Source organism: Halichoerus grypus, chromosome 5 (assembly GCF_964656455.1).
Source record: "Halichoerus grypus chromosome 5, mHalGry1.hap1.1, whole genome shotgun sequence".
NCBI lineage: Eukaryota > Metazoa > Chordata > Mammalia > Carnivora > Phocidae > Halichoerus > Halichoerus grypus.
Window position 1 is genome coordinate 172524007 of NC_135716.1, and position 19628 is coordinate 172543634.

Below are 19628 nucleotides of genomic sequence, written 5' to 3' on the forward strand. Positions count from 1 at the left end.
TTTTGTTTTTGTTTTTTAGTAATCTCTGCACCCAATGTGGAGCTCAAACTCATGATGCTGAGATCAAGAGTCTCATGCTCTTCTGACTGAGCTAGCCAGGCTCCCTTCTTGTCTTTTCTATCCACATTCTCTTGGTAATTCTTTTCACTGTCAAATCTATACACTCCTAATTTTACAGATACATAAATCTAGCCCATACCTCCCTCCTGGCTGCATATTATTCACATAGATAGATACTTATTTGCTGTCACTATTTGTGTTTCTAACTTGACATGTTCAAAACTGAACTCTTGACCCCCTCCCAAAAAACTTGTGTCTTCCATATCTTCTCCACTTCGGTTAATGGCAACATCATCTTTCTAGCTGCTGAAGCCAGAAACATTGGTTTTGTGCTGGTCTCTTCTATTTATCCCACACCTCCATCTAATTTGTAAGCAATTACTTTGGCATTAATATATTACGATAAACAGACCTCTTCTCATTATCTCCACTGTTACAGTCTCTTCCAAGCCATCATCATTTCTGTTGTATTAGTGTAATAACTTCCTAACTGTACCTCTCATGCTCCCTCCCCTTCAGTGTGTTCTTAACATAGCAGTGATAGTGGGACTTTCAAAAATGTAAGTTAGATCATATCACCTTGCCACTCAGACCTTCCAATGGCTTCCCAACCCCCACAGAGTTAAAGCCAGAGTCTCTAAAACAGTACACAAGACACTACACTTCATTGCGTCTCTGACCAAACCCCCACTACCCTTAACTGGCCTCAGAGTCTGCATGCTTGCTCTTCCCTTTGCCTGGATGGTTTTCCCCGTGATCCACTTGCTCACTCCTTCACTACCCTCAGGTTTTTACTCTAATGTCATCATTAGAATGCTTTGACTCTTCCTTGATGGCCTTCCTTTTTTTTTAATCATTTTATTTTGGAAACTTTAGAACATACAAATGTAGAGAGAACATAACCATCATACTAATATTATTTAAGTTCTTAATATCCAATATGCAGGCCATATTCATTGTCCCCAATTGTCTCCAAAATGACTTTTTATAGTTGGTTTGTTCCAGTCGGTGTCCAGACATGGCCCATACACTGGATTTGATTGATGGAACCACCCAAAATACACCTGCAACCTTTCCCTCCTCTCCCAGCATTCAGAATTCTACTTCTCTGCCTTATTTTTCTCCATACCACTCATCACATTCTACCATATACTACATCTGCCTGGCCTTTTTAAAATTACCTGTCTACCCCATTAAAATGTCAGAATCCTGAAGGCCAGGATTTTTATTTAAATTGTTCACTTCTGTTTCCTCCAAGCCTAACACATGGTAGCTGCTCAATAAAATATTAGTTGAATGAGTGAATGAATGAATGTGGGCATTTCACCTGGCCATTCCACGAAGAGCCTGTGTCCTGGAGCATGTGAAATGAGATGTGAATTTCTCCTCCTCTATACTAGAGGCTGTAGATCATTGTGGTTAAGAGCACAGACTTTGCAACCCTTAGGTTTAAATCCTGATTCTGTCGTTTTCTAGCTTTGTATCACTAAATAAGTTATCCCTTTGTGTCTCAGTTTTCTCATTGATAAGCAGTGTATCAAAATAAGGTTGTTAGGAGGCTCAAATCTCTTAGTACACGTTAAGCACTTAGAACAGTGCCTGGCACATAGTAAGTGCTCAACTCATGTTAATATTATCAGTCTCAGTTCCAACATCATTCTCATTGTATGAGCATTACACTGTGCTAAATATGATTCTAATGTTTAAAGAGTATTTTTTAGGGGCGCCTGGGTGGCTCAGTCAGCTAAGCGTCCCACTCTTAATTGCTGTTCAGGTCATGATCTCAGGGTTGTGAGATTGAGCCCCATGTGGGGCTCCGTGCTGGGTGTGGACCTGCTTAAGAGTCTCTCTCTCCTCTCTCTTTGCCTCTCTTCCATTCCCCGCTCTCTCTGTATATAAAAAAATTAAATTTTAAAAAGATAGTGTTTTTTTATATAATATGCAAGTCACCTCCTTAATTTGGTAGCAATGATTTTTTGCAGTCCTAAATTAAAAACTGGGCATGTTGGATTTACGTAGAGACTTTGGGTTCATTCTAAGAAGGTACCTTTAGAAACTTTCAAGGGTAGAGGCGCCCGGGTGGCTCAGTTGGTTAAGCGTCATGGTCTCTTCAGCTCAGGTCATGATCCCAGGGTCCTGGGATTGAGCCCCACTTTAGGTTCCTTGCTCAGTGGAGAGCCTGCTTCTCCCTCTCCCTCTGCTGCAGCCCTGCTTGTATGTGCGAGCACTCGCGCGCGCACTCTCTCTCTCTGTCAAATAAGTAAATCTTAAAAATAAACTTTCAAGGGCAATTCTACATGAATTAGGAATCATTGTGTCTGGTATAACTTCATCATACTCTTTTTGATTTGTTCTTTCTGCCTCCACCAAAATAAGAACATAGCCCAAGATTCCGTTGTATGCCCTATACCTTTCTCTAAACTTTTTAATCTTCTTGGTGACCCTTAGATTCTTAATATTTTCAACACTAATTTCAAGAGTTTTTTGATCTTCTTAATTCCATTTATGCATTTCTTATTTTTTTAAGATTTTATTTGAGAGAGAGGGACAGAGAGTGAGCACGAGAGAGTGAGCACGAGCAGGGAGGAAGGGCAGAGGGAGAGGGAAAAACAGGCTCCCTGTTGAGCAGGGACTGAGCCACCCAGGCGCCCCATTTATGCATTTCTAACAGGCTGATGTAACTTTCTTATTTAGATACTTGCAACTCAGAATCTTTGCTAGTGTCTGGGTGTTATGCACAAACAATGAATCATGGAACACTATATCTAAAACTAATGATGTAATGTATGGGGATTAACATAACAATAAAAAATTAAAAAAAAAAAAAAAAAGAATCCTTGCTAGTGTCAGCTGCATTTTTGTCTTCTATCACTTACCTTTGATTCTCCCTGTGCATGGCTTTCATCTTTATATCTCTCAATGCAGACTGATTTTCTCACAGTTGAGAAACACAGCGCTCAGCAATCACCCATTATTCCCTGCTTCTAATTAAACTGGTATAATTATCTAATTAAAAACAAAAATTGTTATAATAATAAAAAGTCCCTTGAATCTTATGTATAGGGCTTTATAAAACACTTTTGTTTATACTGTTTTCCATGATTCTTAAAATAGACTTAAAAATATACATTCCTACCCCAGTTTTGCTTACCCAGGGTTACCTGACTGTTCACTGGTAAAGCCAGAAGTTTATTTTGTTTTTCAGTTTCACACTTCTTGCTTTTTCCACTGTTCTGGGTGTCTTATATTGGAAAGTGCAAGCATAGCATAGTGAGTAAGAATGTAGAACCTGGGGGCGCCTGGGTGGCTCAGTCGTTAAGTGTCTGCCTTCAGCTCAGGTCGTGATCCCAGGGTCCTGGGATCGAGCCCCACATCAGGCTCCCTGCTCAGCAGGAAGCCTGCTTCTCCCTCTCCCACTCCCCCTGTTTGTGTTCCCTCTCTCTCTGTCTCTCTCTCTCTCTCAAATAAATAAAAAATCTTTAAAAAAAAAAAGAATGTAGAACCTGGAATCAAACTGCCTAAGTTTGTAACTGGTTCTTCCACTGCCTAGCTGTGTGACCTTGGAGAAATGACTTTTCTGTGTCACTCAGCTTTTCCCCATCAGTAAAGTATGGGCAATAATAGTACCTATTTTTTGGATTTGTTGTATTTTCTGGTTTATTCCACACATATAAAGCATTTCAAACAGCACTTGGCACCTTAGTAAGTGCAGAATGGTGTGATACAGACTATAGAATTTTTCAGAACAGGGAACTGTGCCTGGGAATTAGCAGTAAGTTAAAAGAGATGGGGCTTGATTAGGTCTAGAAAAATGTAGAATTTTTTTTTTATTTAAGATTTTATTTATTTGTCGGGGGGGAGAGAGGGAGCGCACAAGTAGGGGGAGCTGCATTCAGAGGGAGAAGCAGGCTCCCCGCTGAGCAAGGAGGCCGATGTGGGACTCGATCCCAGCACCCTGGGGTCATGACCTCAGTCAAAGACAGATGCTTAATCGACGGAGCCACCCAGGCGTCCCAAGAATATAGAATTTAGATGGATGGTAGAGTGGGGTAGGCATTCCTAAAGGAGCCTCATGAGAAAATTTCAGAGGCAGGAGTTGGCATTCTTTTTTGAGAGCTAAAAGGAGCTTGGATCTGACTGCATCTAGACTAACAAGGAGTGAGATTACATCATGGAAGGCTTTGAAGCTGGGTTGAGGCATTAGGACCTGCCACCTGATCAGTTGAGTAACATCATAAAGGTGGCCTTTGTAGGTATATTGACCTAATAGTGGTATGCATTATGAAAACAGAAAGCAGCATAGTGCCCAGAAGGGAGGGTATGGTAGCTGATACCAAGGTTATGGCAGTGGTGAAAGAATGGTCCATTCTGAGAAGTTTTGAAGCAGTTGGTAAAATACGGTTTTATTGGAAGATAGAGGAGTGAGTGATAGAAATCTGATTCCTAAAAGCCCAGGACAAAAGTTTATGCTGGCATAAAGATTGCTGAGAAAACAAAAATGTTAAAAAGGGAACTGATTTAACTGATCTCATTCTGGGAGCACCTGAACCTCGGTAAAGAAGATTCTTCTCACTGGGGTGTCAGTATTTTACTGAAGCTGTGTGATCCCCCATTGGAAACCAGTCTTTAAGCAGTCTGCCTTATAGCGCAACTAATAGAAAAAGTGTTTGGCAGTTAAATCACTCCCTCAGCTGTGTTCCCAAAGCTCTATGCGCATACTTCAACCTTGATCCTTACCATGCTTTACCATGCTAATTATTGTATATTATCATCTGTTAAATTCCTGGAGATCAGTGACCAGGTCTATCTGTTTATTCCTGTATGACTATAATAAATACTCAGTAAATGTTTGTGGGATGAAGGACTTTGTGTCTCTGTGTAGGTGTATATGTGTTTTGGGTCATGGCATAAATCACATTCATCCCAAAGGGAATAGCACTGGCTTAGAAATACTTTCACTGTGATTTTTTTTTTAATTGGGAGTTTCTTCATCTGCAGTGTCAGGGATGTACAAGATTTGATAGGATAGTTCCCACTCTTTAGCATCCTGTTAGAACATGGGATCCCCTCTGTTCTTCTTCCCTAAGCCTACAGATGATGTCATTAAAAACTCATGTCAGCTCAGCCTGTAGGGCTCAGTGGTTAGATACAAACTGAAAATTTCTTCTCCAGAGAAAGAACTCAAACCTCAGGGAAGCACCTCCTATGATAATTTGGCCCTCATTATTCTGCCCCTCAGTGGGCTGCCCCACTGATCTTTTTCTGTCTGTGTAGCAACTAACCAGTTTCAAATGACTCTCATGACATTCTGCTCTTTGGGTGCATTTTAGTAATTCTTGAGAGTTATGACATAACACAGCTCCAGACTTTCAGAATATGATTCACCCTTTCTTCAGATGTCCTATTGTTGGCCTGAATGTATAGCTTTCCTTGACTGTCTTGTGCCATACTGTAGTCCCCTTTGAGCCCTAAGTCAACTTGATTGGTTTGTCCCTGCACCTAAGATTCCCCACCCACCTCTCAGACTACTGCTCCTTCACAGGATTGTCTTGCACTTGTTCTTTGTTTGTTTGTTTGTCTGTCTTAAAGATTTTATTTTTTAAGTAATCTCCACTCAACTTGGGGCTCAGACTCACAACCCCGAGATTAAGAGTTTCATGCTCTTCGGACTGAGCCAGCCAGGCACCCCTTTTATGTTTTTAATGATATTCAGTTTCTTCTTTCCTGCCATTTGGTTTTGATGACCTAGTGGTGTGTGTTTATTTTAAACTATAACCCTCTTAAGACAGAGACACTATGTTAATACCAACCAATTTTCTTTCCCACGGAATTATATCTTACTAAGCTAACCTCATACTGGTTTGTAAAAAATGACTCCGTTTTTTGTTAATGTGTTATATACTTTTTAAAAAATCTAGGAATTTTGCCTCAGAGAATTCCAGTGTTGAATGGGACTTTAAACATACCCATGCTTTGTTTGATTACATAGTTTGGTTGCCATTGTGGTTGATGGAAATAAACAGAGGGTGTTTGGAGTGCCCTGAAGTTCGGAAATTGGTTGTGTGTGGTATATGGTTCTATGTATCTGGATAATGACTTAACTTCTTTGCTCGAAGAAAAAAGAATGCCACTTGTGTTAAGGGTACCAGTACTTTATTTTATTGTCCATTTTAACAAAGTACCACATATAATAAGAATCAGAACATAGTTCAGGAAATCACCCTGGATTTGTTTCTTCAAATGTCTCCTTCATTGATATATTGATCGCTGTTCTTCTGTTTTCTCTGCAGGCCTCAGCTGTTGAAGAACGCTCTGCAGAGAGCAGTAGAGAGAGGCCAGTTAGAACAAATAACTGGCAAAGGTGCTTCTGGGACATTCCAGGTTAGAGGCCGAAAAGGATTGTAGAAAAGTGGTTCTTAAAAGTTTTGATTTCAGGACCTCCTTATACTCTTAAAATTTTTTGAGGACCCCAAGAGGTTTTTTTTATGTGGGTTATACCTATTAATATTTACTGTATTAGAGATTAAAACTGAGGGAAATTTTAAATATTAATTTTTTTTTAAATTTCACATTAACATAAATAATTTTTGTGTGAAAAATAGCTATATTTGCCAAAACAAAAAAATTGAATGAGAAGAGGGGTACTGTTTATTAAAAATTTCAAAAGTCTTTAATATTTTGCTTAAGAGAAGACAGCTGATATCTGTTCAACACATTTTGGGTTATATCTATGAAGAAAATTCACCACACGGGGCGCCTGGGTGGCTCAGTCATTAAGCGTCTGCCTTCCGGCTCGCTCAGGTCATGATCCCAGGGTCCTGGGACTGAGCTCCGCGTCGGGCTCCCTGCTCTGCAGGAAGCCTGCTTCTCCCTCTCCTGCTCCCCCTGCTTGTGTTCCCTCTCTGGCTGTCTCTCTGTCAAATAAATAAAATCTTCAAAAAAAAAAAAAAAGATTTCACCACACATAGTAATACAGTTAGAAAAGTGTGGAATATTTTAAGATAATTTTCAAAAAGTTGTGGATATTATTCTTTGATACTATACCAAAACTCAACAGATGATAATTTTTTTTAAAAAAATAAGATTTTATTTATTTATTAGAGAGAGCTGTTGAGCATGTAGGGGGTGGGAGGGACTGACAGGAGGGAGAGGGACAAGCAGACCTCACACTGAGTGCGGAGCCCGACCACCACCCTGAGATCATGACCTGAGCCGAAACCAAGAGTTGGAACAAATGATAATTTTTTAAATAGCTTTACTGAAGTATGGTTTATATATCATAAAATTCATTCATTTTAAGTTACAATTTATAATTCAATGATTTTTAGTAAATTTGCAGAGTTGTACAGCGATCACCACAATCCAGTTTTAGAACATTTTCATCACCCAAAAGGATCTCTTGTGCCCATTTGTGGTCTCTCCCCATTCTCATCTTCAGCCAACCTACTAATTGACTTTCTCTTTATATAGATTTGCCTTTTCTACACATTTCATATAGAAAGAGTCATACAATATGTGGTCTTTTGTGTGTCTTCTTTCACTTAGCATACTCTTGTTTGAGCCTTGTTATGTCCGTGTTACAGCGTGAATCAGTGCTTTCGTTCCTTTGTATTGCCACGTGGTATCACACTATGAATCTAACACTTTCTGTTTATTCACAAGTTGATGAAAATTGAGGTTATTTCCACTTTTTTTATTCTTATGAGTAATGTTGCCTATGAACTTTTACATCCAAATCTTTGTGCAGACACATGTTTTTATTTCACATGGATATATAACTAGGAGTGTGGACTTGCTGGACTATATGGTAAATTTATGTTGTAAGAAACTACCAGAGTGGCTGCATCATTTTACATTCCTACCAGCAAAGTTGTAAGGGTTCTAGTTTCTCCATATCTTTGCAAACACTTGTTACTGTCTTTTTAAAATTCTAGCCATACTGGTGGATATAGAGTGCTATTTCATTGTGGTTTGGGTTGGCATTTCCCTAATGATTGCTGATCTTGACCATCTTTTCATGTGCTTAACGGACATTTGTTTATCTTTTCTAGTAAGATGTCTCTTTAATTCCTTTTCCTGTTTTTAAAGTTGGGTTATTTGTCTTGCTATTGAGATATAAAAGTTATGTAACTAGACACAAGTTCCTCACTAGATACATCATTTGCAAATATTTTCTCTTAATTTTTGGTCTGTGCTTTCACTTTCTTAATGGTATCTTTTGAAGTGCAAAAGTATTTAATTTTGATGGAAGCCAGTTTATCATTTTTTAAAATTGCTTCTGCTGTTGGTGTTGTAGCTAATAAATCATCACCTAACTTAAGATCACAAGATTTACTCCTATGGTTTTCTTTAAGAGTTTTTTAAACTTTTAGCTCTTACATTTAGGTCTATCCATTTTGAGTTTTGTTTGTGATATGAGGTAAGGATATAAATATTCATGTTCTTACATGTGGATATCCAATTGTCCTAACACTGTTTATTGAAAAGACTGTCCTTTGCCCACTGAATTGCCTTGGCATCTTTATTAAAAAACAATTGACTATAAATGTTAAGGGTTTATTTCTGGACTCTCAATTTTGTTCCATTGATCTATATACGAATTTTTTTTTTTTTTTTTAAGATTTTATTTATTTATTTGAAAGAGAGTGAGCAAGAGAGAGAGAGAGCAGGGGGAGGCGAGAACCAGACTCCCCTGCTGTGCAGGGAGGTGATCCCAGGACCCTGGGATCATGACCTGAGCTGAAGGCAGTCGCTTAACCGACTGAGCCACCCAGGCGCCCCTGTATGTGAATTCTTATGCCAGGATCACACTGTCTTGATGACTACAACTTTGAAAACTTTGCAGTAAGTTTTGAAACTAGGAAATACTAAAATGTAGTTTTTTAAAAAAATGTTTTGATTATTCTAGGTCTTGTGCATTTCTATATGAATTTTAGGATCCATTTGTCAATTTTCACAAAAAAGCCAGCTAGGATTTTGGTAGAGATTGCATTGAACCTATATATCAATTTGGGAAGAATCGTTATCTTTATAATACTGACTTTTCCAGTTCATGAACACTGACTATCTTGTTTATTTAGTAACTTTTCTCAGCAGCATTTTGTAGTTTTCAGTATAAAGGTCTTACATTTCTTTTAAGTTTATTCCTAAGTATTTTACTCTTTTTCCATGTTACTGTGAATGGAAATACTTTCATTTTTAGATATTGCTAGCGTATAGAAAAATAATTGATTTGTCTATTGGTAACTTATTTGTCTATTGATTTTATATTGATTCAACTTCGCTGAACTCATTTACTAGTTCTGGTAGTTTTCTTGTAGGCTCCTTAGGATTTTTTGTGGATTCCCTAGGATTTTCTGCATAAAGAGTCATATTGTTTGCAGATGAAGACTGTTTTACTTCTACCTTTCCAATCTAGATGTTTTGCTTTTTTCTTGCCTAATTGCACTGGTTAGAACCTCCAGTACAGTGATGAGAGCAGACATCCTTATCTTGTTCCCCATCTTAAAGGGAAAACATCAAGTCTTACACCATTAAGTTAGCTGTAGGTTTTTCATAGATGCCTCTTACCAGATTGAGAAAATATTTTCCCCTATTGTTTCTTGGGAGTTCTTATTATGAACAGCTGTTGGGTTTGTCAGATGATTTTTCTGTCTTTTGAGATGATCATGTGGTTTTTGTCCTTTATTCTGTTAATAATAGTGTATTACATTAACTGATTGTGTGGTAATTCTTTAAAGGTTAGTTGCCATGTAGAATCTGAGACCGTATCAGTGAACTTTTTGTATTCTTGCCTTAAAATCTTCTGGTCTTGGACTTTGAGTGGATCTTCTAACCATGCATAATTTCATTACATGATCATTTGGAAAATAGTGGTTCACTGAATTATGCAGGTTATTAAAATATTATCACATTTCATCAAACAATAACAAAAGTAACATATTACCCGCTGACCTCATCAGAACAATATTTAGGTACTAGGAAATTACCAGGCTCACCATGGGGTAAATACAAGTGTTCTGTGATTTAAAATTTTTCTTAAAAAATTGCTTTTTATGCTTGGTAACAAATACTGTTAGTTTTCCTTGAAGGGAGAGGATTATTTAATACATTTTCAAGAAAATGTCTACCAGATGCCCAAGTCCTAAATAACTGTAGTTTATCTGTTAGTTGTTCCATCAAATAAAAAAGGGTGTCCCATGAATAATGCAGCTAGTTCAGCTCACAACTCAATCACTGGGGGTGCTTTTCCTTGAGACCACCATCATACTTCCATATGCAGCTGACATGCTTTATGTGTTCTTCCCATCTCATCCCATAAAATAACAAAAAGACATGCACTGGGGTTGAGATTTGATAAAATAATTTTTGCTACTTCATCAAGGGCATTCCTAAGTGAAATTGACTTTTTTTTTAAACCAGAAGTGTGTAGCAATAAAGAATACAGTAATTGTTGGTACATTTTTGTGTCTCCTCTGATTTATGGTAAGGTGGCAACAGTTTTACCCACCATTGCTTTTGTACCATCAGTGCAAATGTCACCACAGTGAAAAAGGCACATCACATCTTAGTATTATTATGAAAATAGTTTTGACCTTGCAGATCCTCTGAAAGAGTCTCAGGAACCCCATAGGGTTTGTAGACCACTCTTTGAGAATCTCTGTTGTAGGCCATACCTGAGTTTGTTCTTTTGCCCTTTTTGCTTATTGGTGCTGATCTTTGTTCCCCATCCTTTTGTCCTTGGAATATGCTATGTAATTTTCTGTTGTATGATACCCAAAGTATTTATTAAACTTTTCCTTTGCTATTTTCCTTACAGGATTAAAAAGGTTTTTTATTATTTTTTTAACTACTGCATTTTTCAGATTGAGAGAAAGGAAGTATTCTCAAAAGTATCTTATTTATTGGGGCATAACTTGCTTAACAAGTTAACTTGCTTATTGGGGTACAGCTGTTACTCTGTTTGAGTTAGGATAGCTGTTGCTGTTTTAGGTTGGATGGAGGGGTAAATGGAAAGAGGAAATATCCAGAGGAGGGTTGGGACTCCTCAGTCAGATTGAATACCTGATGAGTGGGAAGAGAAAGTCCCTAACCTGACAATTTATTGTAAAACATATCTGTGCTAATGCAGGAACTCCGACCCACCTGGTGCAGAGGAGTCTTGTCTTGACCTGCTTTGGGAGAGTGTTGTCTTGATGCTTTTCTCTTCCTCCTTGGAAAACAGCTGAAGAAATCAGGGGAGAAACCCCTGCTTGGTGGAAGCCTGATGGAATATGCAATCTTGTCTGCCATTGCTGCCATGAATGAGCCGAAGACCTGCTCCACCACTGCTCTGAAGAAGTATGTCCTCGAGAACCACCCAGGGACCAATTCTAACTATCAAAGTAAGACTCAGAGTTGTGTGCATTAACTAGGATCAGGGGAATTATCTTGTGAAAAATTTTAGAGCTTATGCTGTTAATGACAAAGTGTTAAGTATCGACTGTGAAAACCAAGAGGGAACAACAACTTTACAAATTTATTATTTACAAAAAGAAAAACAAATGATCAAGGCTTATCCTTAATTTACAATGTTTATTGAAGATCAGGATTTGATTTTACTTTGCTGTAAAGGTTTTTCTCATATTTGTTTTTGTTGTAATTTAGATAAATCCTTGATTCAGAACACCTCTCAAATATAGTATCTTTTTGCCTTTCTGAATATTTACTAAAACATCTAATTTCACCTTGAAACCAAGCTGGTGTTTTTAAATACGACTTATGTTATTTCTCATTGCCTTAAGCCCTAAAACAGAAAATACTTTTTTTCGGTAAAGTGTATTTACCCTGTCAGGTGGTGATTGGAGATGAAAAGCCTCACCCTGGCAGCACTGTCACATATGACTGAGTGAGGCTGGGTATTTTCTCAGTGAGCTACTAGCATAGGCATAGTGGTGTAGGGCAAGGAATGTGGAAAATAAGTAAGTAACAAAGTGCAAACTAGACCGTATCATTTTAATTAAAAGTAATTTTGACATCTTAATAGTGACCTTTAGCATATATGCAGTATGAATTTTTTAACGTTATGGAAGAATGCTCTCTGGTCATTTTTTTCATACGTTACTTTGAAAACTGCTGTGTGTGACTTTTTTTTATCTTTCCTTCCTTCCTTAAGATATGTATCGTGTTTACTGTGTATACTGACCCTTGTAGACCGTTTCATGATTTTCCCTTTTGGTTGAGTATTAGAAGAGAAGATGAAGTTGGTTATTAACCTTTTCTGTTTCACTGATACTGCAGCTATTTTTTGGACACTGAATCACCATAAAATGTAGTTTTGATGTGTCTTTGTATGAAAGGTGAGAATCAGTGAGGCCTTTAGAGTCCACGGTATTGTTCTGTTATTTGTTGAGCTTTATCGATATTCTCCTAGATGATTTTCCTAGTACAAATGGGTATTCAGTGGATGTTTGAATGGAGATGAAAGATTTAGTTTTAAGTTGGCTGTTAATCATTTTTGTGCCATTGTAAGGCAAGTCACCACTCTGGGCTCCTGTTTTCCTTTCTGTGAAATGAGGAACTTGACTTAGTGGTCTCTAAAGTCTCCTGCTGTGACAATTTAACATTTTCAAATTTATGGGCACTTAATTAATTAAGTGAATTATTAATCCCTTTGACCACAAAGAATTCCCTTAGCACATGTCAACTAGTATTTTGACAGGACAGTAAATTGATGTATAACTGATTGTAGTTGAGGGAATTATCAAATTGAATAAACAACTTTCTTCATTTCTGAATTTTTTGTTCAGTGCATTTGCTGAAGAAAACTCTGCAGAAATGTGAAAAGAATGGATGGATGGAACAGATCTCTGGCAAAGGATTTAGTGGCACCTTCCAGCTCTGTTTTCCCTATTATCCCAGGTAAGCAGCTAGCCCATAATGTGAAGTGTTGGTCATTGTAAATTTAAAATCTGATTCTAGGTTACAGGCTTGGGCTTAATTTATTAACTTATTACTGTTCTACTTGAAAATAAAGACTACTTAAGGCAATATTGGTTTTTTGGGGTGGGTTGTTTTTTTTTTTTAAGGTTTATTTATTTATTTTAGAGAGCATGAGCAGGAGAGGGAGAGAGAATCTCAAGCAGACTCCCACACTGAGCATGGACCCCGACTCAGGGTCCAGTCTCATGACCCCCGAGATCATGACCTGAGCCAAAGCCAAGAGTTGGATACTTAACTGACTGAGCCACCCAGGTGCCCCTACCTAAGGCAGTATTGTGTTAGAGTAAAAGCTTTTCATGTAAGAATGGGGGGATTTGGGCTATCCTGCCAGAGCTTACTGTTAGCCATCCATTCCTAAAATCAAGCATTGAATTCTTTGAGATCCTTGGCTATTTTTATGTTCATTCCTTCTTCATTAAGTAAATGATAATGACAAGAAGACTATTAGAGAGTTAGGTATGTTTTAATTGTCCATCATTCGGGGCACCTGGGTGGCTCAGTTGGTTGAGCATCTGCCTTCGGCTCAGGTCATGATCTCAGGGTCCTGGGATTGAGTCATGTGTCAGGCTCCCTGCTCAGCGGGGAGTCTGCTTCTCCCTCTCCATCTGCCTCTCCCCCTGCTCATGCTCTCTCTTACTCTCACTCTCTCTCTCTCTCTCAAATAAATAATCTTTAAAAAAAAATTGCCCATCATTCAAGGAAGGAGAGCATTGCATTGGCTGCTTCCAGGAATCCTAATTTGCCTTCTCCATACTATAGAGACAGGGCCATTCCCTTGAAAACTTTTTTTTATCTATACTTTATTTATTATTGCACTAAAAAATACATTGAGCACCTCCTATGGGCCCAGCATTGTCCTGTGTACCCATGCAATGGCCTTATACTTTCATTTCTAGTAAAGTGCCATGACATGTACCACTAAAACCCTGTTTTAGCAAGAGTATAGTGTAGTTTCTTGTATTGTACCTTGTGCACAAGGCTAGGTAGGTGTTGCTTGGTTGGTTGCATATTATTTGAATTTTTCAAACATTAAAATCTTAAAGTCAAGCATATAAAATGTTACAATTTGGGGCACCTGGGTGGCTCAGTCGTTAAGTGTCTGCCTTCGGCTCAGGTCATGATCCCGGGGTCCTGGGATCGAGCCCTGCATCAGGCTCTCTGCTCGGCAGGAAGCCTGCTTCTCCCTCTCCCACTCCCCCTGCTTGTGTTCCCTCTCTTGCTGTGTCTCTCTCTCTGTCAAATAAATAAATAAAATCTTAAATAAATAAATAAAAATAAAATGTTATAATTTAAGGAATTATTAATCAATGGGATCAATATTTCTATCAGTAAGGGCAAAGAAAATTAGAAAATCCTTGCTGAATTTCTCTAAAACTTTGAAGAGATTCAGCCTTTATATTATTTCGAGGTCTTTTGCCAGTATTATTAGGGCAAAAAATGTATACTGCTGTGCAATCTGTTTGTTGCCTTATAGACAATTCAGTGCTATATATATACTCAGTGGCTAATACAGTGCTGGACACACATCAGGAGCTTAAATAATTGTTTAGTAAGTCAATGATTAAGAATCAGTTTTATTAAATGGCAGCAGGAAGGGAATGAGGTATGGCCTGGGACTTTTATAGATTTGTTATAACTTTGTGTGTTCAGAATAAGTTAAACTGTAACCTGATACTTGTAACATAGCATTTGGAAGGGCAGGAAGAAGTGGAATGTCCAGGGAAGAGCACCTAGGTTCACATTTCTCCCTTGTCCTGTGTGGAACTTCTCTTTGACCTGATTTTACCTAATTTTTCTTTCCTTCTTTCTTTCATAGCCCAGGAGTTCTATTTCCAAAGAAAGAGCTAGATGATTCAAGAGATGAGGATGAAGAGGAGGATGACTCCTCAGAAGAAGACTCTGACGATGAAGAGCCTCCACCTAAGAGGAGGTATGGATTTGTGGGAGGCCTTTCTACCTTAGAGCTAAAAATGGCAGTAATAATAATAGCGACTTAATTCAAGATCCCTCTCAGAAAGTTCTTTGTGTAGCATTTGAACTTGTCTTCTTGAAAATTCAGGGACTTTGAACTTAGGAAGCCCTGTGAATATGTAATTTACCGTTTGGTAAATACTGTATGTATATCCATAGTTTGTTGGTTATTCAAAGAAAAATAATCCCACTTTTTCTTAGTAAAAACAACATGAATTATGTATAGACTTCATTGAATCGGTTGAATTTTTATACAATTTCAGTAAAGGCTCTAGTTAAAAATAATCACATTCCTATCCTTTACATTGGTGACTTTTTATCTGTGCTAGATCTTTTGTGGCAAAATATCTGGTCATCCTGGCAAAGTGAATCTCTCAAGTACTAAGTGATGGCCTTTGTTCTTTGGTTCTCACAGGTTGCAGAAGAAAACCCCAGCGAAGGCATCTGTGAAGGCTGCATCCGTGAAGCAGAGAGGGTCCAAGCCTGCACCTAAAGTCCCAGCTGCCCAGCGGGGGAAAGCGAGGCCCCTGCCCAAGAAAGCCCCTCCCAAGGCCAAAACTCCTGCCAAGAAAGCCAGACCCTCATCCTCAGTCATCAAGAAACCTAGTAGTGGCTCTTCAAAGAAGCCTGCAGCCAGTGTGAGAAAGGAAGTGAAATTGCCCGGGAAGGGCAAATCCAACATGAAGAAATCTTTCAAAGCAAAAAAGTAAATTTTATAGGAAAAAAAAAGGGTATCATGATAAAATTCAGAATCTTATTTTCTAAGGTCAGTGTGCATTTGTTTTAGTTTTGATGCTTTTAAAATTACATTTTTTTTCCCTCCCCTATGAACATTGTGGGGAGGGAATATAAATAAACCAATTTAGGCATTTGTTAGCTTTAGGTGCTGTTCTTGGTGCCTGCCCCTTCCCTCAGTCATTTTAATTTCTGCTATAACTCTGGATTTTCCTGAACTGTATAATCTACACTTGTCATTTTTTCTCCCTCCACCCCAACCCCCTTTTATGGTCAGCTTTGGCTTTTTTTTTTTTTTTCCCCTTCCAGCTTTATCTAAACAGTTGCAAAGATTTTTATATTTGTAGAAAGCATCAAGAATAGGATGCTGGTCAGGTGCTGGAAATAAAAAAGAGGCAGTATATAGCACTGACTGAATTGTAAAGCTTTCTGCCTGGAGACTCCAGTTATAGCTATAATAATTAATCTTATTTATGAAACTACTCCACTAACCTTCTCTCTCCAATTATATAAATACAGAGACATCTTAGCTTTGGGAATAAGCCAAAAAACGTTACGATTTCATGAAGTTCTGAAGACCTGTGACTCCTTTGGGCTACTTTCACATTGGTCAATTTCCAGGTATTTTTCACTGGCCCAGGGCATTGTGTTCCCTCAACCGCAAGCACAAATTCCCTCCACATACTTGATTTTTGACTGAAGGGGAAATACAGAAATATATTGAATTTGTGATTTCTGGTGTCACCCATGTTACCAAAAACCAAAACATATAAAATCTTCTTGATCAAATGTTTAAATATATTTTTTAATATTTGGAGCATGAGTTGTCATTTCCAGTTTGCCTTTTTTTATAAGGAAATGTTGGAGAGTTACATCATTGCTAATGTAGAAATGTTAAGGTGGAAAAACATACAATTTGCTAAAATAAACTAAATTCCAGATTCATCTGTGGGTTTTTTTCCCCTCCTTTCTTTCCACAGCACTTTTGATATCAAACAAGTGGCTTCCTTTTTGGGATATTTAAAAAAAAAAAAAAACAAAGAAAAAAAAAGCAAATGAAGCCCGACTACCTAACCCTCATTTGTATTTGTTTTAGTATCGTGCAGTTGTGTTCAATAGTACTAGCTTTCTACTTGGGAATTAACTGATTTCCGGTTATCATTTACCCTCCCTGTGGCACTTGACATTTTAATTGTCTTAAACTTTTTGGTGTACACCTTCTGGCCCCTTTGAGTGCTGCCAGAGGCAAAAGACATTTGTTTGATTCATTCCACTTGGATTGTCTCCTGGGATCTTATCTGCAGCCTCGCGGTGTGTGGCTGCGAACTGGACTGGAGAAGATTGGCTTGAAGTAGATCCATAATCATGTGTGATCCCGTCATGAGCTCATTGGAATCTGTGTTGCATGTAAGGCAATCTTTCCTGTTGTAAATCTTCCTTTTTTTATGTACATATATTTTGAAAAATATGAATAAACATGAAATTTTAAAGCTGCTGAACTGTAGCTTCTATTTAAAAATTTCTAGTATATCCTTAGAAGTAGCGAAGTTGCATTCACTGAGTCTTTTCTACTCCTTGCAATAGCTGCCATCCATTTTCCTTTTTATTTTATTTCTTTAATTTAAAAATTTTTTTAAAGATTTTGAGTAATCTCTACACCCAGTGTGGGGCTTGATCTCACAATCCCAAGATCAAGAGTTGCATGCTCTGCTCACTGAGCCAGCAGCACGCCCGCATCTTCCTTTTAAACACAAGCTCCAGTTTATTTGCTTTTGAATTCTTTATATGGGTGGCAAATGATGTTTCTAGACATATTGAACCTGGTTATTTAATGAGTAAGAGATTTAAAAAAAATCATTTTGCATTTTACTAAGGTCCTTGTTTTCAAGATCATGGATTCCAGTTTTTTATGTTTAATGTCCACATATATCCTTGGGTTAGGAAAAAAAATACAGCACTGCCAAAGGATTGATAAACCCCACAGACCTAATTCTATTTTCTATTAAGCTATTTGGCAGGTAATAATTTCTTATTTTGGGTGTTGGGTACCTGGGCTAAGAATTCTGTACTCTTCTGGGGTCAAAGGTTGGAGGATTTCGGTTGGTTTCTTTGTTTTACCATACCACTTTTAAAAAGATAACCCGAACAGTCACCTGGTGGCTATTGTACATCAGGTGCTCCAGCCTCAGGTAAGAAGTTCCGACCAAATCATCTGGGATCCTTTCCAACTCTGACATTGTGTTAACTTCACAAAGTTCAGGTAAGGACAAAACTGTCCTTGCTTCAGAATCATGTAAAGGGAAAAGACAAAAAAGGGTCACTGCACTCTTCAGTGCAAATCCCCATCATCAAAGACATGTACCTTACTTATGTTGATAAAAAGGAATGTTTGGGTTTTTCTCCCTTCCAGGCATTCGGAAGGAGCAGAACACCTAAATTTTGCTTCCATGTTACAGAAAGGAAAACAGCAAACTCAAGAGGTAATCCCAGCAACTTCTGGCATGGACCAGTGGCTTCAGTTCTGTTAGTGACTTAACTGAGTTCATTTACAGTGTTTCATGTATTTTTTTTTTTTTTTAAAGATTTTATGTCTTTATTTGACAGAGACACAGCGAGAGAGGGAACACAAGCAGGGGGAGTGGGAGAAGGAGAAGCAGGCTCCCCGCCGAGCAGGGATCCCTATGCGGGGCTCGATCCCAGGACCCTGGGACCGTGACCCGAGCCGAAGGCAGTCGTTTAACCGACTGAGCCACCCAGGCCCACCTACAAACTAGCTTTGGTAAATCTCAGAAAGTACTGGGAGAGAGATTGTCAACTTCTTAACCTACAGAATGAGAAGGAAGAGCTACCATTGCAAAAAAAAAAAAAAAATGTGGAGACTTCTTCTTAGTAATATGATAAAAGCATTCAATATAGATTCTACATCCACATGGACTTAATTAAAGGAAGCCTGGTCCAATATAAATCTTAGTAAACGGATGTATGTTTTAATCACGTCTTTTGGGTATAATTAACCAGAAAATTACATGAAAACAAGAGGTAGGTAATATGCCAATCCTTTAACATTTTTTCCATCATTCCTATCTTACAAATAGGAATGTCAGCCCTAGTCTAGGTTTGCTAACCGATTTTTGTACCTACTGTAAAGAACCTATGAAATTCTTGCTCAGGCTGTGATAACTCTTGCCATCCTGATGGATCAGGAGAAAGAGGTGAAGCCAGCCATATTCATAAACTGCTGTATTGAGCCAACTAAGAAAAACTTTAAAATTTTAGGATTATTGTTGAGATTTCTCATCTTTGAAACCTACAAAATTATATTAATTTATTTCTCTTTGGGTTAAGCAAAAATTCTAATTTTTCCATGACAAGAAATTCTGTTCTTAATTGGAAAAAAGATCATTATTAAGCTATTCCCCCAGAGGTTCTGATTGACATGACTTCCCAGCATGCAGAGTTTGTTTTGCATTTTTGTGGTAGAACAGATGGCCACTCGGTTCTGCAGAGCTGAAGCTAAAGAACCAGAACTGTTGAAGCTCTTGGCTTAGGAAATGCTTAACAAAAATATGCCTAGAAGCCATGAGAGATCACTAGCCGGTATCCCTTCTCTGCACTGAATTTGCCTTCCTTACGAAACTAATCTCTAACATTCTTTTGTCTATATTATTTCCTTCTGTCATTTTCCAAGAGATTCTTCACTGGTTTTTCCGCTGGAGAAATTTTCTACCTTTGATGATTTACATTTATTCACTTAGTCTGAACTGTTCCTAATCAGTTTTGTCAACGACTGGTATGTCGAAGCTTCGAAAGGTACTTTCCCAAGTCATTTTCCTCAAAAATTGCAATTCTCTTTCTCCTGATACTGTATATAAGTGTGTCAT

At 38.1% G+C, this 19628-nt stretch overlaps 1 protein-coding gene across 8 annotated transcripts in view; it reads left to right on the plus strand.

Moving 5' to 3' along the window:
• The window catches only part of HP1BP3 (heterochromatin protein 1 binding protein 3), a 37421-nt gene extending 20180 nt beyond the window's left edge, over positions 1 to 17241 (plus strand). For 7 of the 8 annotated variants that reach the window (XM_036099104.2, XM_036099109.2, XM_036099111.2 and 4 more), the window contains 5 exons: positions 6351 to 6441; positions 11285 to 11444; positions 12849 to 12960; positions 14858 to 14971; positions 15428 to 17241. In XM_036099104.2, the coding sequence (XP_035954997.1) occupies positions 6351 to 6441; positions 11285 to 11444; positions 12849 to 12960; positions 14858 to 14971; positions 15428 to 15722 (772 nt within the window). In that variant the 3' untranslated portion in view covers positions 15723 to 17241. Of the gene's footprint in view, positions 1 to 6350; positions 6442 to 11191; positions 11445 to 12848; positions 12961 to 14857; positions 14972 to 15427 lie in introns of those variants that run through there. The other variant, XM_036099116.2, reaches the window with a different exon arrangement.
• The last annotated feature ends 2387 nt before the right edge of the window (positions 17242 to 19628 follow it).